The sequence below is a fragment of the Thermobia domestica genome, chromosome 9, assembly GCF_964235325.1.
Source record: "Thermobia domestica chromosome 9, izTheDome1.hap1.1, whole genome shotgun sequence".
Lineage (NCBI taxonomy): Eukaryota > Metazoa > Arthropoda > Insecta > Zygentoma > Lepismatidae > Thermobia > Thermobia domestica.
Window position 1 is genome coordinate 2,971,514 of NC_137462.1, and position 24,925 is coordinate 2,996,438.

The window sequence follows — 24,925 nt, forward strand, 5'->3', positions numbered from 1 at the left end:
ACGTTGCTAAAGAGAGGCCGTGGGGTATTTAAATACCCCACAAGCAAAGTTAAGGGTTAATCTTTTTATTCATTTACGATATCTTTAAATAGTAAAATAGGTGAAAAACATTAAAAATGCACACACGGCCAAAATGACCACATATGTACTTTACGTTATAATGAATATGTGTTCCTATAGGTGTTAAGCTTCCTGTTGATAATATTGATAAATAACATTCACGTCCAAATTAGGACCCTAACTCTATCGATTTTTTTTCCACAGCTTACTGTCTTGGCTGTTGTCATTGATCAGTTACCGAAATGTATCTAAAATTCAGCAATCTATTATGTAACTAAAGAAAATATTCCTTTACATTGCAATACAAAAATATAATTGCTAGAACGCCAGACTATAACCAAAGCTACTTACCAAGCAGATGATGTAGGAACTAAGTTATCAGTGAGCCGAACTTTTCTTTTTAATGCTTTATTTCTACAGTCCGACTAATTACCTATCTATCGGTAATTTCTGATTATATTCATATTATTAAGGAAACTATATGTATATGAAACATTCGGTTATTCATACGCATTTTTCTATACCAGCACGCAAACATCCGTAATGAAATACTTCCAGTAAGAGGTAAAGATACATGATTGGTCGGACCCTCGATAAATTTAAGAAATAAAACTGTTCCTTATTAGTAGCTGGATTGGTAGACCATCTGTCCCACAAGCGGGAAAACTGGGGTCGTATTCCAACCACCCTACCCATCAGATTTTCAAATTGGTATAAACACAGATTAACCTAGTTTTCCATACAAAAATCCTCTACAAAATGCAGTACTAAGACACTTTGTCGCAATTGTTGTGGCAAACATGCAACTGAATACAGTATAAGAACTGTCTTGTAGGCGCTTTTGGCACAGAAATACCCAGGATCGATCTTTGGAAGACCTCATATGGGTTGGATCCCACGTTAAGTGGAGGTTCAAGTCTTATACAGCCTCGTCCTAGGATTTGTTTGTTTATCTGAGAAGTAGTAAGACTGATTTTTTCCCCGTCAAAACGTGGAGAAGGAGGGGTATGTTCCTGTGCTGGTTGGGTGGGGGTGGGGATCGTAGCTACCAGCGCGCCAGTCGTCTCCAAGGCTTCACGGGGTATTGACCGAGTTTAAGGTGAACCCCTTTCAAGGATCCTTATCATCTTTACAATGAATTGTTTGTTAGAGTAGCGTTACGCGGTGAAGTTTTGCGTGAAACTGGGTAAACTACGAGAGAGACCCATGACATAATCAAGAGTGCTTATGAGAGTGAAGCCATGGGTCGATCAATTGTTTTTGAGTGACACAAATTGTTTCGAGAGGGAAGAGAGCACATTGATTGAAGATGAGCAAATGTCAGGACGTCCTTCAACGGCAAGGAGTGGTTAACAGAGAGTGTGTACCGCCTGATCAGACTGTGAATGCTGTATTCTACGTAGAAGTACTTGAACCTCAGAAAACGAGTCGTCCGCGTTTGTGCAGCAATCACTGGACCATGGAAGCTTCATCACGAGTCACACCTCTCTGCTGTCATGAACTTCCTGACCAAACATGGCATCATACAGCTTCCCCAACCACCCTACAGCTCAGATGTGGCTCCTGCAGATTTCTTCCTCTTCTCCCGACTGAAAAGAGTCATGAAACGACGGCATCACGGCTCGGTCCAGACCATTCAAGAGGCCGTAATTAGGGAGCTGAAAAACACTCCAGTTTCTGCGTTCCAGGGAGACTTCAATGATTGGCAGAGGTCACTGGAAACGAAGTGCTGATGCAGAAGGGTGATTTTTTGAAAAGTTGATGTGTTAAAATTGTGATTTAAAAAAAAAAAAAAAATTCAGTCCTACTACTCTTCGGACAAACCTCGTATGTTATGTAGATTAAAGAAAAGGAATTTCAAATACAAGTAAATGATGAAGAGATGGAATGAGGTTAAAAGTAGGAAACAGAAGCGCTCGAATGAAATCCACGAACATATTTACATGATCAGGAATGAACTATAAATATACCACATTGACTTGATACCTAGTCTTCCGTTGCAAGCGCTGCTATCGTCTGAAGGAATTCTACTCGCTTTCTCTCGCTTAGCAACAGCTGAACCCTTATTGGCTCAACGCGTGGCTGTATGAGGGTGTGAGCTTTAGTTCGCATTTTTGCCACGGCTCAAGACATTTTGGCAGCACAATAGAAACTCTCAGTGTCACAAATCGGCCTGAGCTACCGAATCATCCCAATATAAAACGGATACAAGAAACAGAATTCAGTTTGATAAATTAACATCAGATATAATATTGCTGCTTTATAATAATAATAACAATCGTATGTCGTAAGAAGATAATATAAATATATTTACTTTTCGTATAAAATAATGGCATCATTTTGAGCTTCTGTGGGATTGTAACCTCCTTTCTTCTCCAACAGTTGTTCCTGAAAGTTGACAGCTGCAAGCCAGAACTCGAGAAGACTATGATTACCTTCCTGCTCCATAAACTGTAAAAAACAAAAGTTTTACATAGAATATTTATTTATATTTCATTATTGTTACTCACTACATATACCTTACACAAACTTGTAATTAAGTCACTATGTCTACAAACTAGTGTGAAACAAACTCGATTAATTTTATATTATGTAGCGTTTTTTAAACTAATTTGTATTAGTATATTTTGTAATGGTAGAAATATGTTTGCGCTTATCATTTTGCCTTATTCGTTTCAAACCCACTTAAAGCTGTTAGTATAAAGAATACAAGTGAAAAGATTTCTGTAATTTTTATGTAATCAAACCTAAACATGTCAACCACGAATTCGTACTACTTCGTTTAATATAATAATTTATGTATTATCTAATTATCAGTTTTATCTTTTTTCCCTTTTGCTTATATAAAATAAATGAAATGAGATGACTTAAACTTTTAAGAAAATGAAAAACTGAATTTACTTTTGAAATGTGAAAGCAACTTACATGTATAAATCGATCCATAATTACACTCACTTTCTCTGCTCCATAAAGGTTTTTTTTATTTTACCTACGCTTTTCCGACATAGAAGAAACACGTTCCATTGCCATTAAGAAAATAATAAGGGTAATTGAACTTAAGGAAACTATTTAAAAAATATATCTTCCTATCACAGCTTATCAAGGCAACAAAACTTTAGAACGAAGCTTCCGGTTTAAAAAGCTTGGAGTGAAGAAGTGATACGAGAGAACTGAAGAAAAGTCTTCATATTTCGTTTATATAACCTCTTACGAATTTCGAATTCTATTTATTACACTGGTCTACATATCAAAACTTTTTTTCTGCTGACTGAGATATTTGACTTGTTTTTTAAAAAATCATGGTCGCTGATTCTAGTGGTGTAGTTAGTTTTTGCCTATCACGTCATAATTTTACACAATCGGATAATACTTACACTGACAGAAGTTTCTTATTTGTTCCATATATCTTAGTGAGAAACTTACATTAAATATTGTACTATTGCATTAATATTAATATAAATATCGAAGAAGTTTCGATAAAGTTACTGATACCCACCCACCCAAACATGATATATATAGGCAAACATGACGTAGAATGGACGTATACAGCTCCTGAATCGTGATGTGTGGAATTTTGTACCACTGTTCCCTCAAAACATGCTCCAGTTCCTTAAGGGATGCTGGTGGAGAATAATGAGACCGAACACGCCTTTCTAACTCAGACCACTGGCTCAATGATGTTCAGATCTGGTGAATGTGGGACCCAGGGGAGGTGTGATAGCTGCTGGTCATGCTCCTCAAACCATGATTTCACCGTTTCTGCAGCGTGACAGGGTGTCAAATCATCTTGGTAGATGCCATCACCATCAGGGAACAATATTTGGGCCATGGGTAGAACCTGGTCCCCCAAAATGGCCTCATACGTCTTACCATTCATCATTCCATGCAGGGCTATGATGGGACCTGCGGAAAACCAGCATATCACATACTGTAACAGAACCACCCCCATGCTTTACAGTTGGGAACAGACAGTCTGTATCATAGGCCTACGACGGTGTTCTCCATACGTAAACACGACCGGTTGTTGGAAACAAGGTGAAGGTCGTTTCATCGGACCACATTACGTGTTTCCACTGCTCATGAGTCCACTCCTTGTGGTCCTTGCACCACTGGATACGCCTCTTTGCATTTACTGCTGTGACCAGGGGTTTGGTAATAGCGGCCCTGCCATGAATTTTCATTTTATGAAGTTCGCGTCCCACTGTTTTCGATGCAACCGGGTTGTGTAGGCCGAAATTGAGTTCAGACGTAATTTTCATTGCAGTGGTCTTCTTTTTAGCTGCTACAATCCGTTTTAATGCCCTCTGGTCCCTATCTGACAGGATTGTCTTTCGACGACTGTTGTGCTTTGCAGACGTCGTTTGCCCATGAATTGTGTATGCCCTCGTGACATTGGACACAGTGCCTTTCGATACCCCCACAATGTTTGCCACTGTTGCCACTGAAGCTCCAACCAGACGGGCACCAACGATCATATCTCTTTGGAAGTCTGTCAGGTCGCCCATTTTACAGCACCACTTTCACACCACGACACTCGCAGGTGAACGGGTTACTGCTGACGGAAGAGGAAGGTCCACATGACACATTGAAAACAAAAAACGATCGGCAACCGCAACACGCGTTGAATAGTGAAGGTCCAAACTTACGTGTCCTGTATGAAGTGTTTTTTGTTACCCCCTGTGTATATATATATATATATATATATATATATATATATATATATATATATCTTACGTATTGAATAGTTTTACGAACCTGTTTGTCAGTAATGAATTCAGACTTGATAGAAAGTTAAGGAAATCCAATACGTTTTTTTAATTTCATTTACAACCTGAAGCTGATAACTGCACACAACAAAATAATCCAACGTGCTTACATACTTAGGCAAAAATCCTCATTCCTTTGATTTTTTGGAGTAAGTGGCCTCCGGAACGTCACGCTGCAAGTATCAGTAACAATCCGCCATCATGTTTTCGTTCCACCTTCCCTGGTACCGATTCTCCACAGTTTTAATATCCTGGTGAAATCGTTCACCTTGTTCTTCACTAAGGGCACCAAGATTGGAAGGAAAATAGTCTAGATGGCTGTATAGGAAGTGAAGCTTCACACTTTTATTTACTCCTAACTTCTGAAATGTGGCCAACAAATTGTCAACAAGTTCCTCGTAGTCGTCCGCTTTAAAGTTTCCAAGAAAGTTTGTAACAACGGCATAAAATGCATCCCATGCATCTCTTTCTGTGGGGTTCATGGTTTGTAAGAACTCTTTATCTTTCATTAGCAACCTTATCTGGGGGCCGTCAAAAATACCAGCTTTCACTTTCTTCTGTGTCAATGCCGGAAATTTCGAGCAAATGTATTTGAAGCAAGCAACATCCTGATTCAAAGCTTTTACATATTGTTTCATTAATCCGAGCTTTATGTGGAGTGGAGGAAGTAACACTTTCTTAGGGTCAACAAGCGGTTCGTTCTGGATGTTTTTCTCTCCCAATTCAAAATCTACTCTGGCAGGCCACAATCTTCGTGCCCAGTGTTCATTCCTTATTTTGACCATTTACATACGTAATACCCTCTTCAATTTTAATTGAACATAATTTTGAATTACCTATACTTTATTTAATATATTCTTTCATTCGTACGTTTAAATGTTTTACAATAACTCGTAAAAATAAAATTAAACGTAATAGTGTATGTGCTGCCATCTTGTGACATCTTTTAGAACTACATTACGATTAATGGTTCTAATGCATACATAAAATAATTAGATAAAATTTCATTTTGTGAAAATACCAGACGTGATAGAGAAAAACGGATTTCATTTTTGGTTTTGGCACAATCGAATTATTAAAGAACAGCTGGTAGCCTCCAATCAGCAAAATTGATGTAGACCAGTGTCATCTAACCCATATTCTAAGAGAATCGCTTTTACGTCCATAAAGTTTAAGTGAAATTTAAAAAAAAAATACTTTTATGGGAGAACAAAAATGAAATGATATCTTTGAGTTTTACGTCCCACGGCCGGCTAGGCTAAAGGAGACGGTGATGATGAGAAATGATTGAAATGGAATAAAGAAAGTGGAAAGAAACGGAAGAACACCTAGAAAACCCATGCACAAGGTGTTTGTCCACCACAAAGTTCTCTTGGAGGAAGCAGGGTTTGAACCCGGGACCCCATGCACCAGAGGTGAACGCTCTACCACTGAGCCACCGAGGCCCCTTCATGGGAGAACTAGTACGTGCATTTTTAAACACAAGTACTATGACGAATATTTACAAAAAACGTATGTAATGTTTTATTTCTATTACGTCGGAACCAACAATTGTATTCAAAAATTTTAATTACCTTGGAGTTTACCACATTTTGCTATTCCGAGAAAGCGAATGCCCAAATGTGTTCTCCAAGAAGCAACTAGACTTGGAAAAATGTGAAGCACAACTTACTTCGTTTGTATTCATTGAATGATTATTAGTTAGTGAATGTTCGTTCATTGTTGCTCGTTTCTTCAGTTACATTTTATAGTTTTATATATCTTCCATTTTTTGACAATTTAGTTACGAGGGGATATCCAAAAGTTTTAATTATCATAAAGAAGTTATACAGATATTCCCATGAAACTTTTTGTGCATAATCAGTGTCATTTCTATGCATACTTGTGCAAATATCAAATATGTGTCTAATTTTTCTTTTCACATATTATTCTTTCTTGTAGAAGACGTCAACCTGCATAATGAAGAAAACTGAAGCTCGAAGTGTCTTAAAGTTCGTTCATTTGAAGGACAACAACGCACGCCAAATCTACGACGAAATTAAAGCTGCCTATAGGGATGACAGCCAATCATATGACACGGTTGTGAGGTGGAAGCGGAACTTTCAAAGTGGTCACACTTCCCTCACAGACGAGCAACGAGCGGGGAGACCCTCAATCAAGGATGATCTTGCCATGGTGAGGAAAATGGAGGCCATTATCCTCGAAGACAGAAGATCAACCATGGAAATAGTGATGACAGAGACTGGACTAAGTGACGGAAGTGCGTGGAGGATTATTCATGAGGGACTGTACATGAGTAAAGTGTCTGCACGATGGTGTCCTCGCTTGTTGACACCTCATTAAAAGCAAACTCGCCAGGACCCACCGGTTAGGCTATGAATTTTTGCCGCATCCACCTTATTCGCCTAATTTTGCGCCAAGTGACTTTTTCCCAAGACGAAGGAACTACCTCGTGGTCAGGGATTTGACGACAGAGAGGATGTAAATTTTTTCGAAGTGGAAGGGAAATATGAGGTTAAAGACTTAGGTGTATATTTTAATAATAGCTTGTCATTTAAAACTCATATTGATAATATAACGGGTCAATGTTCCGTTAAAGGGGGTCCAGTGCCTTTGACACCACTTCTTTCTATTGATTTTCGTTTGATTACATAATATAACGTTATATTAGGTTAGGTTATGTCAGGTTAGATTAGGCCAGGTTAGGTTAGCTTAGGTCAGGTTAGATTAGGTTAGCTTAATGGGGTCTAGTGTAGTTTTGGACCCCCTTAACGGAACATGGACCATATAACGAATGATGCTTATCGAATGTTAGGTTTTATCATAAGAAGTACAAAAAATATCCATGATTTATCAGTTATTGAAATATTATATAATTCAATAGTTCGAAGCAAATTAGAGTATGCATCAATAGTATGGTCACCAAGTTGTAAGTCACAAAAAAATGAAATTGAAGCAATACAAAAGAAATTTTTAAGATACTTATATTTCAAAAAATATTTTGTTTCATCATATCAGAGAAAAATTTTTGTATATGTGGTTATTAAAGGAATTTCACTATGTCAAATTAACAAACAGAAGGATTGTAGCCCACCAAATGTTCCTATATAAAATTATCAATGGATTAATTGATGATAGTACGTTTTTGGAAAGAATATGCTTTAACGCTACCCCATGTAAATTAAGAAATAGGAATCTTTTGGTAAATAAAATACCCAAAACAGTGGGATATAAAAATTCACCATTATTTGCAATGTGTGAAGCATACAACAAATTAGTAAAAATATGTGATTTGGATTTTAGTTGTAAAGTGAAAAATTATTGTACTTTGGTGGAAACTTATGTAAATTTGGAGTATATGTAAACCCCTGTCTGTAAATTGCAGCACATAATAGTAGGTAGTAATGGTAATAGGTCTCGAAACATGAATACTGATGTATGTTGGCATTCTTGTGCGTGTTTGTATTTTTTATTTTTGTTTCTTTCTATTTTTTGTATTTTTTTTTTATCCTAGTGTTTGTTTTAAATTGATAACATAGATGTAATATTTTATGTAAGACTCCTGTAATTGGGATTCTCCTGTTTGAGTCAGCGGATTTAAATAAATAAATAAACAGTGGTTTTCGAGCAAATCGGAGAGTTCTATAAAGAGGGATTGAAAAAGGTGAAGAAACGCTGGGAAAAAAATGTGTCTCAGTAGGCAGACTACGTGGAGCGGAACTAACTTTGACCAACTACAGTGAGTATTGTATGTTTTTTCTATCATGGTGATAATTAAAACTTTTGGAGACCCCCTCGTATGTGAGTTCTTTGCAAAGAGGATTACACTGTTTTAGTATGACAAAGTTATAGAACATGTGCATTTAATTTTGATTATTAGAAAAGTGAGTTTTATTTTGGCGTTGGTATCTTCACTGTACTTCGTGACCGGCAAAGGAAACAGAAGAATTCCTCAAAAATTTTCACACGAAAAATATACATGAATAATAAAACGTCTTATTATTAAGCTAATAATGAAGTGTCACATGTTTTCAAAAATGTTTATATTGGTAGTATAATAGAACAAAGTTAATCTATAAACTTCTGCTTTATTTATTTAAGGTTCTTTCTTCTCATACGCTTTGCCATATTACCGTTTTGAAAACACACACATTGGAGATCCATAAAAAAGCAATTTCTGATAAAGAAAAAGAATACTACTGCTACTAATAACAATACCTCCATGAAGTAAAATAGTGCAGTCTCATTATAAAGAATATCAGTCAACAGAACATTTCCACTGGTTAAGACGTCGATCTGGTGCTTACAATGGAAGTCACTTCGTAAAAAGTTGTTGAAGTATCTACAACAAAAAACAAATATTAATTACTTTCTTTCTTATTTTACATGATTCATAAACAACAGCCACAAAAAATATCATTCTAATATAGTAAACATTAACTTCTTCACCCTATCTTAATTAATTCAAAAACTGGGTATTAGTTTCTGAAAAACGCCGAGGCTATATGAAACGGGAACTGCTGTTTCAAATGCCTCTACTCGATTTTCTACCCTAAGCACGTGATCTCATCGGTAATCGAACCTCGGTACCAACCCATAGACAGCATGCTTTATAGTCATTCGGCCAGAAAGGAGTATTTGTTTCTTTGAGATGGTCTTAGTTTAACAGACCCCACCAATGGATATCATGCCCGATAGCAAATGAACTAAACAATAGTTCATAGATGGTTCATATCGTTATCAACGAAAACTCATTGTCTTCTCAAGACTTCCCCGAACACATATATTACACTTTCACAAGTTCTTACAATTTTTCTAACATTCAGTTCAAAAACTAATAATAATTGGTAACATACGGATGCTGATTGTTTTACAGTTACGCAAATTCTTTTAGCACTGATGTTACACGAAACATGGTTCAGCTTAATGTGGGATCCAAACATGAGACGTCACCATGAAATCGCACACAAGTTTCCCGTACCAAAAGTGAAAATTAATTGATTGCTGTTCTTATGTATCACCGACGTTAACAATAGCAGAAAGTTGGTATAGTCGTCTCGCGAGATCTTGAAACCAGTGAAGCTACCGACTGAACAAACCACAAAATAGCTGGATTACAGAATTATGTCGTAGATCCCAAGAATAACCAGCAGTGAAAAAGTTGCATAACCTCATAATATACTGCCTTCAGTGAATAGAACACCGAGTACAAGATGATCTCCTTCTGCAGATGACATTCCAAAACATCGAAGGAAAGTGAAAAGGAGTAACTGAAGTGAAGCCCGCAATGTTGGCACATACGAGGGTAAGTGAAAAATTATCCGTAATGTAGCTGTAACTTTTGTTACATTGTTCACACTGACCTCTGCCCTCGTTTATTTTATTGTTATACTGTTGTGGTCATGCTACGAAAGTCTGATCCTAATTCCTCCATTTGTCTTCCTTTGTTGCAGATAGATCATGGACACTCCATTACAGGGTTGCACCAAAGAGCAAAAACGAGCAGTGATCCGATTTTTGTGGTCGGAAGGTGTATTCGTGTCAGGAGCCGCAATCCATTCATGAAATCCAAGGAAAATTCAAAAATGGTCGCACAAGTGTTACAAACGAGGAAGGAGAAATCTACAGCTCCTTCCTCGTGCGTCCATAATTTTTCAATCCATTCGTAGACACTCCGTTGCGGCAAGACACTGTTCCCGTGTTGTGCCGAAAGTCCTTGATGGATTCCGGCCTCTGATACACCTTCCAACCACAAAAACCGGATCACTGCTCGGTTGTTCCTCTTTGGTGCAAACTTCTAATGAAGCGACCATGATCTATCTGCAACAAAAAAAAAAAAGGCAAATGGAGGAATTAGGATTGAACTTTCATAGTATGACTACAACAGCATAACAATAAAATAACCGAGAACATAGGTCAGTAAACAAGGTAAGAGAAGTTATAGCTACATTGTGAATAACTGACTGACCCTCGTATATTCGGAACTATCCTTATATTTTAATATAGTCCCTCACTTCGTCCCTAGAAAGCAGAAGTCAGTAAAATCAAATATGAAAACAATTAAAAATACAGCAATGGAAAATATATAAACTGAAAGAATGATACGGTGAAATTAAGGCATCTCTTCAAAAACAACAACAACATATGGAAAAAAAATTGAGTTTTACGTCCCACGGTTATGCCGGTTAGGCTAAAGGAGAACATATGGAAACGGTGTATACAATTTAAAGTAATGTGTAAACTAATATTCAGATTTCTATTCAAAGCAAATATCCCCACGAGCGCGCAAGTTAGCCACCTGACACAAAGAAGCACTGAAAGAAAGCAGACAACTTTACAATTATATATCTCTGAAACATATATACGTTTACAATCAATACCTACTCAATCAAATACATATATTAATTAATATATGTAATGTAATATCGAGTCTTCAGAACACAAATGTCATATGTCTCGTTTTCTAAATTTTCAGGAGACTGTTTCGAAGTAATAAGTGTATCTTAGCAAACCAGAGGGTTCGAGTTTTGCGACATCTGTTCACTGTGTATTATCAAGGAGCTATTTACAGTGGACATTTGATATTTGAGCATCTGACATAGAAGTATCAAACTATCGAAGTAGCTGACAAAGTCAATATTGGGAAAAATTGGACATATGATATTTGTGCCCTCAAGACTCGATATATTGGTAGGAGTTGAAAAACTTTGAAGATATTACTCCCTTCAAAACAACGTCTCATAAGTCAACCTTACTATCCCAATGGATCAAAGATTACATTGTTCTTTATGGTCCTTGTCAAATTGTTTTGCTACCGGTACTTATAATTAATACTCAACATTACATTGGAGGAAAAATAATTACACTTCCCCCTCCCAATACCTTAACTTAAAATATTGAAGGGGCTAAAATATATCAACTGTTTTCCATTAATTCGACGACAATGTCAAATGTTATGGTACTCATTAACAGGGCAACCCACTTATTATGCTTTAGTTTTCTGATAATTATGTTTTGTCTTTTTACAAATTATACTTTATTTTAAAATTTGTTTTTAAAATAATAGAATGCAAATAGTATTTCCTTGTTTTCTGACTATTTAATAATATTCTGTACACAAGCGCATCATTTGCATATGAGCATAAATCATCATCTCATTCCTCACATCTGTACATGTCCCTTTACAGACACAAGGGAAAGACGTATATATATATAAACTGGCAAGGAGTATCACAAAGAGGAGATTTCTTCGATTATTTTTTCTTAATATCTTTCACCGTTTGCAAAATTTAAGCCTAGTTCCGGTTGGAGTTTCTAAGTCATGTATGACCAGTGTTTTCTTTCTTCTTGCATGCAGTATGTAATAAGCAAATACGTTAAATACATAATTAATTATAATGTCAGTTATATATGGTGTTCATTGGGCAAAACACTCCAAAAACAAAGATTCGTCTTAGACTGGAGAAATGGTTATCCATCCTTTTTCAGTATTATTTGACCAGGAAAGAAACGCCTGAGACATATTCAACCCGTATATACAACAATGTGGTGTTGGAATGTATAATGCGTAGGATATGATGCTTTAGTTTTTTATTATTATTATTATTTTAAAATTTCCAGTGTACCCGTAAAAATGTAATACAGAAATAATGACCATGTTTTTTTTTTTTAAATATTCAATTAGAACTGGAGAATCTATGCAAAATTTGCAATCGATCAGTGAAAACGTTATCTTTCTAGAGCCTGTAGTTTTCGAGATCTCATTGTCGAAAGGATTGGCCACAAACATATAGTTTAAAAGAACTCCAAAGATGGCAGCACAATTTATTTTCATTGATTTTAAAGGCGGCTTGTTAAAATACAAACGCTTTGGACAATAGCTTTAAAACATAAACTTTATATATATATATAAAAAAAGATGTATTTAAATATTTAAAGTACACATACTTAAAAATATTGTCTTTGTTAAACGTGAAATCACAAAGAACCGTACGTCAAAGGTTTGAAATCCAAAGTTCGAGGTTGGAGTTCAGGCGTTTTTATAGCTATTGTAGCATTTTAATAGATAGATATATATATGTAACGGTAAAGTAAGACTGTAAGACCACATAAAGTTATACAAGTACACCTTACAATAATAATAATAATAAAGCAATGCCTAAGAATGACGGTTTAGTAGAGTAATTCTCAACATTTTTTGACTGATAAACACTTTACTGTACGTCTACGGCATCGCGACACACTTGTTTGATATATTAAAATTGTATAAATTATACGTTAGTGGAACACGCAGTGTTATGTATTCAATCTCATTTCCTTTCAGGACATGCACGATTTATCTTAATATAATCCATAACATCTTGCTCAAGAGAGTTAAAATCCCGAAACCCTCCTTGTGGTAGACGCCACTGATAATAGAGTAAAATTATAAGTTTCTAAAAAGTAGTCACTCTATATAGTATTGAGCATTGCTACTGCCGTTGGGGGCGCTGACGGTTCGTTTGTTTCTAAACTGATTCTGACTAATTGGCTCATTAAATTCCCAAATCTCACGACACAGTTTATGGGACTGCGTGACACATCAGTGTGTCGCGACACAACGGTTGAGAACCAGTGGTCTAGTCAAATATGTGACTGTGTCTCTTCATCTGTACCACTGTTAGTTTTAGGTGAAGCTCAAGATTTTCTTCTGTCAAATCGACCTTTAACAATTCTTAATCCAATCTGAGTATAGAAAAACCTCTCTCCTCTGAAGCAGATGATCAAGTACTCTTACTTAAAGCGAGCAAGGAACATGAAATAGTTAAACTTTAATTATTGTAATATGATTTTTAACTGCTCCTCTTCTTCAAGTAATTGCAGTTATATTCGTAAATTCTGAAGTCTGAAACTTCAGTATACATATGGAAGAAAACAATTTTTTACTATTTTAAATATTTAGAGCCTTTTTATTTCAAGGGTGTCCCTTCTGGCGCTGCTCTCCATGTGTTTTCAAGTACCTCCCTCGAAAAAGGAGGAAAAAGTTTCTGTGGCCAGATATTTCCATTGTTGGATGCGAAGGCATTGCCACAATGAATTATTTCACCGACTTCGCTATGTACTGTCTTGTTAGCTATTTTAAGTAGTCTACGATCTTCATTCGTCAAGACCAAACGCCTCAAAGACAACTTGGCCACACAGCCGAGGTCATTCAATTCTTTTCCCTAAGCAAAGGAAGGGTTTCATCCGTCGGAGGGTGGCGGGAGTGGGACCGAAGTATGTTTCGCATATTTTCCGAGGGCATGCCTGAAATAGACAAGCTCTGGTGTTGAAATATCTAGCTAGTCATTATTGTCGGAAATAATAATGAATAAAGTTAATTCTTGGTTACAATAATTATACTAACAATTAAATAGGCAATTCATTACGTCTCAAGAATTATGCTTAATTTTATAAAATTAGTTTTATCTGGACCCATACACAACAAAAATCTATATTCACGGAACAGCATAGGTCTACAGTGTTACTCCTTATTAACATCATGAAACAACACAAGAAAGTAAAGAAGTTTTCTCCCCGTATCTTCTGCCTTAAAACACAGTAAGGTATAAATACCCTAAGCTATTTTTATTCCTTAGTTGTCGTTGATACCTAAGAACATTATCAACACCAGGCAACAAATAAAATAAACAAGTTTCCGTATCACTACACAATGTTTCTCTCATGTACGACTTAGAAAATTTTGAAATTAACACGATGAACTTCAAAGTGAATTAATCAGTGGGTAATGTAATTGCGAAACTTTTCTCAATGTGTATAGTTTAAAAATGCAGTTAGGTACACTCACACTAGTAGCATTATTTTGTAATAAATAAGCTAGCTCATCAGTTATCATGTAACCAGAAAGGTTGATCACTTTCAAATTTAATTTACATGTTATGATTTTTTTTTTTTTTTTAATTTACCGTCCCACAATTATGTTCCGATGCCAAGGGAGATGGTGATAATGAACGAAATGACAGAATAAAGCAGGGGACACGGTGGTTTAGTGGTAGAGTGTTCAACTTTGCTGCGCGGAGTTCCTGGTTCAATCCAATCTCGCGCCAAGTGGGCTTTGTAATGGACAAGTATCGTGTTTGTGGTTTTCTCGAGGTTCTCCCGTTTCTCCCTAGCTGGCATAACTGTTGGACGTAAAGCTGAAAGATAGAATGAAGGAAGTGGGAGGAAACGGGGAAAGTCCGAGAAAACCCACACACATGGCGTTTGTCCACTACGAGGTCCACTTGACAACAGTTGCGATCGATTCAGGGACCTACGCATCAGAGCTACGAGTTTTGTTTCAAAGTTCATTGTTTTTTTCTCACGTGACAAAAGAAACAAATGAATAAGAAGTAGCAGTAATCGCTGCCCGATGAAGAGGAAGGAGTTTGCCTTCAAATAATTCATAATAAATTTATCAAGCGGGACCATGTGGATGAGTACTGTGTTCCTTATATTCTACCACTATCGATTAATAAATTTTGTTTCAGCATAAGATGCCTCTCTTTCATTATACTTACTTTTGCTCGATTTTCTCAAAGACCATATTCTGAGCTTCCGTGAAACACTCTGGGTCCACAACTCCACTTTCATTACAGATAGTCCTAACAATTCTGTTCCGCATTTCATCACTAACATGAATCGAGTATGGAGCTTCGTGAGCAATGTATTTCTTATAAATACGAACAGCATCATTCACGATGTCCCGGACAAGTTTATCTGCTCTCGTTGGAGATTTCTCTTTCAAACACGAAACCATGCTATGCTCTGGAGATTCTTTGGGATTCGAGTCAATTCCATCCGCTGCACGTTCACCACAGTACAACTGTTTCTTTGGCATTTCCACATCACTCTCATCACCTATCACAGCACCCTTACTATTCACAACACCGCTACACAAACCACATTCCCCTTCCGCGGCACTCCCGCTACACATTTGTGGCTCTCGTTGCGATATCCTCTGGCAATACTCCCCATGACTAGGTCCCTCAGCGCCACTGGCGAGGTACGGAGATTCAAACACACTTTCTAGGTCAATGGAGGAGTCGCAGTCTGTCCCCACCGAGATGTCTTCCATGCTCGCCGACACGGAGCCTTTGCTAGTCCTCATCCGCTGCTTCCCCTCCAACACGTCCCTCGACACAACATGGCGAGAACCATTCTCCAGGGTATCCGTTCGAACCCTAGCACACGCGGCGGCACGGTAGCTCTCCACATCCAGCCAGAATTTGATGTACGCAATGGCATCACATGCCTCCAAGTACTGGATGAAGTAGCCCAGGGCGCCTTTGTCTGCCAAAACTTCTGACAGACTTTTCGATAGTCTCGAACGGTTCTGACTGTGGGTACAAACGAAACTCGACGAAGCACCTGCGAAGAAAACAAAAGGAAATAAATTAATTACGTTATAAAAATTAACAACGATTTTTTTATATTTTATTTTATTTTAATGTTATTCCACACTATTCTTAAAAATTCAAAGTGAGAGAAGTACACGACTGGAGCGAGAACGGACATCAAGTCCCCATGCTGGTGCACATCACGATCTATCCAGTCCGCTTCCTGACCAGCCACATTTACTCAGACAGTAATACCATTTCCCTTAATGTAAGAATCTTTAATATTCTTCGTTTTAGGGACATACTGCTTGGGGTTTGATATCAGTCAGAGGCAAAAGGTAAACTGATCCCATTAAATATAATGTTTAAGAGCATCTTTATTTGAAATTAATCTGATTTTTTCCATAAGTAGAAGCTTTGCTTTGTATATACTTAAACACAAACAAAACTATTTGCTGAGCAAAACAATACATTCACATAAAAAACTACATACGTGTAGTTCTGATTTGTATGAAACGACGTATGCTTTCTTCAAAGTTTCCTGATTTCTAGTGACAAAAATGAAAGTAATTATTTGTGATTGGGTCATAAGAAAACGATTGAACCTCTGATATGAATTTTCAAACATAGTTAGCATTTGTATCGAACAGGTTTTTTGTCATGTTACTTTTATTAAAATGGCATAGTAAGGGATGAGAAGATGGGTTCAAAATTTATGCCAAAAGTAGAATATCATCCGAGCCCCTAAAGTTAGGGAGATGAAACTCGGTATCAATACCAGTTTCATTATCAATTCAGCTTCTCATTAAAAATAATAGCATGCTTACCGCAGCGTTTTCGAAAATTCCACTTTTAAGGGGGCAATTTCTAGAATATTTTTCTCAATATATAAAAATAATCCCAATATACCTTTGACTATTTTCAATAAAACTATTCTTTCCGTCAAAGAACGAGCATTTGAGATTGCAGTCACGGATAAGAGGAGTTCCTTACAACTTCAAGAAAATATTTCAAGGGGAACTGTAGTAAACACCTAATTTGCTTGAAACGTGCCACGGGTTTCCTTTCGGGATTAAGAATTATTCTCTTGGTTGGAGTTGAAATCCATAAACATACACACACACACACATACACAAAATCTTCACTTGTGTCTACAATACTCTGCACCAACAATCAACCAGTTAATCTCAGCCAAAGATAGACGTTGCTGTCAAAAACAAAACCAACTCATATTAGCGCCAGAATGTTTTTGAACCATTCAGAAAATAGAACCTATAATGTTTAAACTTTTCACGACATTTTGGTCGTGGTATTATTACTGATCACTTTTTTTTTTTTTTTTTTTAACGCGTTTTCGTGTCAATTAAAAATTATGTATTAAGTAAAGACTTATGAAAGCATAATTCTGTCCATTCCACTGTGAATGATGGTCTCGAGCGAGCAGAGAATAGAATTGAGTGTTTCCAAAAACAGGGATTTCGACAAAGTATTTCCCACGAAAACACATCAATAAAGGGAGGGGGGTTTAGGAGACTACACAACTTCAGACGTCACTAAATATGATACGAATAATAAAATCAAGACACCTAATATGAGCGGGACATGTCGGTGGTATCAGTAACACGTTGCGAAGTGCATAGTTCCAACTGAGAAATCTTGGAGATCTCTGAATAGATCAGCGGATCTTATGGTGATAGGCAATAACAATCCTAATGGGATATGCTTAATACAGGATTAAATCCAACATATCTTGTTTCTGTGGCAATGAATCTTCGGTTTTTATGTGGAAACATGTAGATAATAGATAACTTAGTGGTAACTGCTTATAGATACTATGGAATACATAATTAACAACTCAAATAAGAAGAGTTTTACCTTGTATCACGAAGTGATTATAGTTCAATCAAACATTTTCAGTGTGCGCTGATGGCTTCGTTGATTATTTCTAAAACACATTTCATGTCTTTAAACGCTTGACACATTTTCTACATAGGAATAATTTAATGCGTTTAGTTTCTATAACTGGAAGAAAAGTGAATTACGATTATCACAAAATTCATTCCAACTTTTAGTCACAGGAAACGTATTATATCAATATAGTGATGAGCTTATAAACTGCACATCAAACGTTCTTTAAGAATCCTAGTTTATTTCAGTTATGAGGGGTGAGGTTGATAATTTTTCTCTCACTGTCAGAAAGGCTCAACAGGAATGTCTCCAGTTAGCTTTTAGAAGTCATGGACAAAGACGTTAGCTCACATTGAAACAGTTTGATTGAAGTTCAACACAAGACTGCTTTTAAGAACAGTAAACCACGCATTTGTAACAGATGCCTCCCAGAGAAACTTGCTTTTTCTCTAGTGATATGTATGACAATAATAAGGATGATCCTCGCTTCTTTTCTTTGGCTTGACCAAAGTAAAACTCTTTTACAGGTGAAACTACTTTGGTATATCAGTTTCCTTATCATGAGGCTAATGAATTAATCTGAAGATTCACTTCTCCTTGCATTACTTGGTTGGCAGAGACAAATGCGCGCCATAGAGTGCCAAAATAATTTCTCCCATCATATATAAAAACATTGCTCATAGGATGACTGGAGTCTAATTTGTAACAGAAGCACCAGATAAAGCAATTTCCAATAGCGAACTTTTCAATGAAGAATATATATATAAAATTATTTCTCAAGAGCCCTGTAATTAGGTTTCATATAATAGGGATAACTTTTTATCACCCAATTAACGTACCTAGGTCTCCAACAGGCAGTTCATCTTCCATAAATTCAGAGAGGGGTCCAGTACGACACGGTTCAAAAGCATCTGGCAGAACCGGAACATCACCGTTCGACAGAGTATCATGACTTTTTACAGATTTTGCTGGCGAATTCGACAAAGATCTTGACTTGCTTACTTTCTCCTTTTGACCTGAAAATCACAAAGGAAAAAATAAATAATAAAATAATGCATTTACTTTGTTGAGTGTGGTGTAATTTGCACAAAATTCAATTCCTATATCCTGCTACTTTCTTCCAAGGCATTAACAAAAAGTATTACTTTTAATAATTAATAACATAGGTGCACTTAACATAGAAGTTAAACAAATACCATTTTTCACTTACAATTTCTTCATAATCTACTTAAAAGATAAAATGGAGAAGCACAGATATATATATATATATATATATATATATATATATATATATATATATATATATATATATATATATATATATATATATATATATATATATATATATATATATATATATATATATATATATATATATATATATATATATATGACTGGCATTCACACTTCATATTCAGGAGGCCTCAAATTCGAAACAAACTTCACTTCACTTCATGAATACCTACGCCTATGACTTTCCCAGACTAAACGTCTACCCATGAACGGAGAATGTTCAAAATCGCGCACAGATGTTTGCAGGATACTGTTGAATTTAAATTTTAAGCTTTCTCAGTCGCGTTATTTCCTTTGTTTCTCGTGCTGAAAACAATATATAGCATGTCCATAAAATTACTATCATACTTTGAAGTGATATGTCGCTTTGGATAATCGTATTTAAATGAAATTGGTTACATTTGAAAAAAAAAAAAAAAAAACATATTTTTTACTATATCTCATTGACATTGAATGTGGGCCCCACGAGTAGCGATGCAGACATCAAAACGATATTCCCATTCACGCCACACACGCTCCAACATATTTGATGAAATGACAGGGTGTCTACTAAAATTTCAAAATGAAAATTCTTGACCTTTTCTTTACTAAACTATAAAATTTTCTAACATTCTTAAGAGCAAATTTGGGTGCAAATTAGGCCGAACTTTCATGTACGCGATAGAAGCGTGCTTCGCTTGTAATTTGGTAGCGTCTAAAGCCGCCAATCATAGACATTTTTGGCGGCGAATTTAACGTTTTATACAGGGTGTCCGAGAAGTCCTTCCCTGATTACAGAAATTGATAACTCAGGTTAGAAATAAGATAGAAATATGAAACTGGTGTTGAATTGTTTACAAACTATAAAAGTTTTTGTCTGTGTTAGGTTTGTTCTGTTTTACCAAGTCTCAATTTTGTTTGTTTTAGGTTTGTAGTACATAAGTAAGAAGCCCAAGAAGCCATGCCAACCAACCAGGAGAAGGCATAGTGTGTCCTGTGGTACCATGAGACACGATCACCAACCACGGTGCAGAGACAGTTCCAGACAACATTTGGGAGGACTCCACCTGATGTCAAGAACCCCCCAGGGAGGTCAGGGAGTTCACCAGAGGTAGTCCAAAGGTGAATGTTTGGTGCGCGTTATTGCACGATCGAATTATCGGGCCATTCTTCTTCCCTGAGGATACCATCACATCTGCAGTGTACCTGAATATGTTGCAGCTGTGTGCTGTTCCTCAGCTGCTTCAGTATCGCCCGATGTCGTTTTTCAGCAAGACGGTGCACCACCTCATTGGGGTTTGGACGTCCGTGCCTATCTCGATAGGACATTTCCTGGGCGATGGATTGGTCGTGATGGACCAACAGCTTGGCCTCCACGCTCTCCTGACATAACCCCATTAGACTTCTTTTTATGGGGTTATGTCAAGGATGAGGTCTACCGAACACGTGTACCAGATCTTGAAACCCTGCAGCAACGAATAACCACAATCGTTGCATCGATCCCTCCAGTGATGTTGGCTAATGTGTGGATGGAAATTGAATATCGCCTAGATGTGCTACGTGCTACCAAGGGTACTCATGTGGAAGTGTACTGATGTGACCAAAACTTTTATAGTTTGTAAACAATTCAACACCAGTTTCATATTTCTATCGTATTTCTAGCCTGAGTTATCAATTTTTGTAAGCAGAGAAGGACTTCTCGGACACCCTGCAGATCTGTACTTATATTTGTACAGATAAAAAAAATCGTGACCTAAACGCTAAATTTCGTAACTTTTTCTTGACTTTCATGACCGTTTTCTGATTTTGTGACCGACAGACACCATGAATGATTTACTTTGATGACATATACAGCCACGATCCACAAAATCAGACACCACTTCAAAATTGACGTGTGTGTAGGAGCCTGATGTTGAAACCTTTGCCTAAAAGCACGCTGAACCTGTATCAGACTATGCATGCTGAGATATCCGAAAGCACACCAATTTCGTTCTTGTGGTGTCGCCGTAACTCCTTAATACTTATTCTTTAATAGCAACACGACCCGTAGCACATTACGGCATAACAGTATAGAAACATACAAGCTTCCCAAGTGACCTCCAGCAGAAACAGCAACTACCTGCTAAATATCCAACAATGAACCCATGTCGGCTAATCACAAAGTAAACATGAGTGAATTTATAATTATAATTACATGGGCGCATAGGGGGATATTCAAAATTAACACACACAAAAAAAAAAAAAAAAAAAAAAAAGAATACTTACCAATGAATCCTCCCTCGAAAAATTTCAATATTTTGACGTTTCGGAACTCTCAGCTGGTTCCTTCCTCAGTGGCAAGGTAAAAAGGATTAAAACGGAAAGGAGATAAAAGGAGTAAAACCAGGAATACACACCACTATATAAAAGTAACATACAATTGTGAATTTACTTTTTCTGTGTTTGATCCCGTCCATTAAAAACATTGTTGTCCATTGTTGAGGTGCACAAAAAATATTTGAGTTTTTCTTCCAGATGTGACCAATTTCATTTAAATACGATTACTCAAAGCGACGTAACACCATTTTAAAATATGATAGTATTTTTATGGACACTCTGTATATATCGTCACCCAAGCTCGACGCCAAAACAAATACAGGTAAATTTCCCAACGCTGAAGGATTTAAACTTGAAACAATAATCTTCCAAATTGGAATTTCGGGCCTTCTCCATGGCGTATCTCTCTTCCTTCACCGCGCAAAACTATATACATATGAGGAAACATTCTCAGATTAGCCTTGTATCAAGAATGGTTCAAATCGACAATTTCTACATTCTACATCGCTACATTAGAGAAATTTTATTATAGCATTTGATTTTACAGATATTTTTAAATGTAAACTTGGATTTGTCAGCTCAAACCAGGGTTGGCAATAACCAGTTTTTTATGGATAGAAATAAGTTAGTTTGGCCTTAACGTCCTTGGGCAACAACGCGGTGATAAAGGAAAGGATCAACAGTTTAAAGCAGGGTAGCCAGATCTTATGTTTTTCACCTAAGTTTCATTTTTTTTCTGGCACGTTTTACCTTATAAGTAATTATTTTATTCGTAAAACAACTTCTTTCATCTTTTAATGAATACAGAAATTGGAGCCCTGGATAGTTTAGAAATTTTTTATACGATTTTATTAGTTAGAGAAAATGGTTTCTCACTATTAACAACGTAACCCAATGATGTAACCAAACAGTATTCAAACAGAAAATAGAACAGGTTGCGTTTTTATCTTCTATCTATTCGACTTCATGCCTATCCCAGTTCACGACACGAAACTGAAGGGCCATCGAGCCCACACTTTTATAGGAGCAGTAGGCAGGTTAGAGACGGTATGTATATAGAGAGAAGAAATGCAAAAAAACTACTCACCTGTGCTAAGTGTTTACTCTTCCTGCGTGCTAATATATTTTAGTGACATTATACAGAAGACTGTTCAAAATAACATGAAACACGTTTGTCGCGGCGTCATGGTGAATTAAATACACGCTGGGCTGAGCTACTTGGACTATGTCTTACACGAGGCCTAACGAATGAACAGAACAGTATGCAGGAAAGTGCGATGGCTGTTCAGCTCACAGATTAGTGAGAGAACCACATCTGCGGAGTTTTCCCAGCGTTCTGGAGCCTGTCGGGGGTAGCTAAAGACTGCAAGGTTTGAACATCACCGTGCGACATATAATCAACCGAAGTGTCGTACTACCACCAGAAGAACGGGGACGCCCAGAAACAAGATGTGAAACTGATCTCACGCAGCCTGCTCAGCTGGCACAGTGCGTGAGATTTGTTGTGAGGTGATGACGAAGAGCACCCAACACAAATGGGTTTGGCCAGGCGACACGATATCTCTATCGTCACTGTCTACATCATTCACCGTAACTTGGAGCTGGATGTACAACATAAAACACCTGGAGATGCTCTAAAAGATCACCATATCCGATAAAAGCTCTTCAACGCCAGGAAATAGTATGAATAATAAGTGACAAATGGCAGTGGGTCGTTACTCTGGATAACGGGTGGTTGTACCTGCACGATATCAATAAGGAAGGGTCATTTACTACCGAACCTAGAGTAGCAGGACATCTCAGTGGGGCCGAAAATGCAAGAACTTTCCACGCGGTTTCATGGTGGTGGTCAGGTAAGTCAGGGCCCTTCCTCTTGTGTGGGTGCAATCCAATGTGGCCCACTTCATGTAGAACTTTATGGACCTCTTCTATGCGACCCACATCCCTCGACTATACGGCCAGGAGAACAGGAACGTCTCCATCCATATAGATAAGGTGTCCAGATACTTCCGGTCCTCACTGGCCTACTACATACAGAAAGAGGCCAAGTTCGGTATCGGAGTGGTGCATTCTCAGGTGTTCCTGTCCTCGGACGCATCGCACATGGAATTCTGTGGCTCTGGAATCTTGAAGCAGAGCTTCGTTCGGCGCTGTCTACGTACCACTGAAGGCCTTTGGAAAGTATGCAAAACCCAACCTGCTCAGCTGTACTTCTCCATGTCACCCGAAGAAACCTCCTCTGGTGCAAAGTCATCGTCTGAACTCGTGTGTCACATCGTGCACAATCGGTGGCGGACGAAGGGCATCTGTTTGCCAGGTATGTACTCTCTCTCTCTCTCGATATATATATAAAAGCATATATATATTTTTAAAAAAAATTTACATAGTAAGTATTATTATTTTAATAGAGAATTGTGTAAGTAGTCAAAATATGTGGAAACTTACTCTTCAGATGCGTAATAAAGTAGAAACAAATGAACGAAAGTCGAAGGTTTTAAGCACATTATTCCAGAAGAACATTACGGAGTTAAGTCACGCGACAACATAGTGTATTAACTCATGGTCTGCTACCATACAAATGTCACAGAGGTCTGAAGGCAGTGTGCTAACTTACGAAGCACAACCATGAAAGTGTCCAACAAAGTGATCCAGAGGTAAGGGATCTTTAAGTATGTAAATTTTCACAGTAATGAAATACACTCAGCACAAAAATTAAATTACGAGGTAAGCTCTCTTTTTCCTATTTCCTTTCATTCACTGTATACATTCAATGTACAGGGTGGACACAAAGTCCCGTTACCCCCCCCCCTTGAGTGCTAAATATTCAAATTATGCAAACTTTAATTATAACTAGGTCGCGCCAAGTAGACTTTGTGGTGGAAACACCGAGTACGTGGGTTTTCTCGGGGTTCTTCCGTTACCTCTCACTTTCTTCATTCCACCATTGCTTTCACTTTGCATCATCACTGTCTCCTTTAGCGTAACTGACATAATCGTAGGACGTAAAACTGAAAGATTTAATTTCAATTTTGTTTTTAATTATAACTATTGATGACGTGTTATGTGTAATGGATACCTGCTGCTTTAATATTCAAATGACCCATCATCAGTAAAGGTTCCATCGTGCTCCGAACACAAAATAATACGTCGCCAGGTTCTGGGACCTTCTTCCCAACATTGCTTGAGTAACCCGTCTGAAAGCATGTCTCACAGCTTCTTTCAATTTATTAATCGTAGTATAACGTT

At 37.2% G+C, this 24,925-nt stretch overlaps 1 protein-coding gene and 1 long non-coding RNA gene across 3 annotated transcripts in view; one reads left to right on the forward strand and one right to left on the reverse strand.

Annotated features, from left to right (window-relative positions):
- The window catches only part of LOC145694334 (uncharacterized), a 92,873-nt gene extending 85,974 nt beyond the window's left edge, over positions 1–6,899 (forward strand). Inside the window, exon 3 of the long non-coding RNA XR_014132996.1 lies at positions 6,768–6,899. This is a non-coding gene — a long non-coding RNA (uncharacterized LOC145694334). The remainder of the gene's footprint in view (positions 1–6,767) is intronic.
- pkaap (A-kinase anchoring protein pkaap) overlaps positions 1–24,925 on the reverse strand; it is a 56,880-nt gene that overhangs the window by 28,806 nt on the left and 3,149 nt on the right. For both annotated transcript variants that reach the window (XM_081770445.1, XM_081770446.1), the window contains exons 2-5: positions 18,931–19,107; positions 15,365–16,214; positions 9,045–9,168; positions 2,375–2,511 (exon numbers count right to left, since the gene is read on the reverse strand). In XM_081770445.1, the coding sequence (XP_081626571.1) occupies positions 2,375–2,511; positions 9,045–9,168; positions 15,365–16,214; positions 18,931–19,107 (1,288 nt within the window). The remainder of the gene's footprint in view (positions 1–2,374; positions 2,512–9,044; positions 9,169–15,364; positions 16,215–18,930; positions 19,108–24,925) is intronic.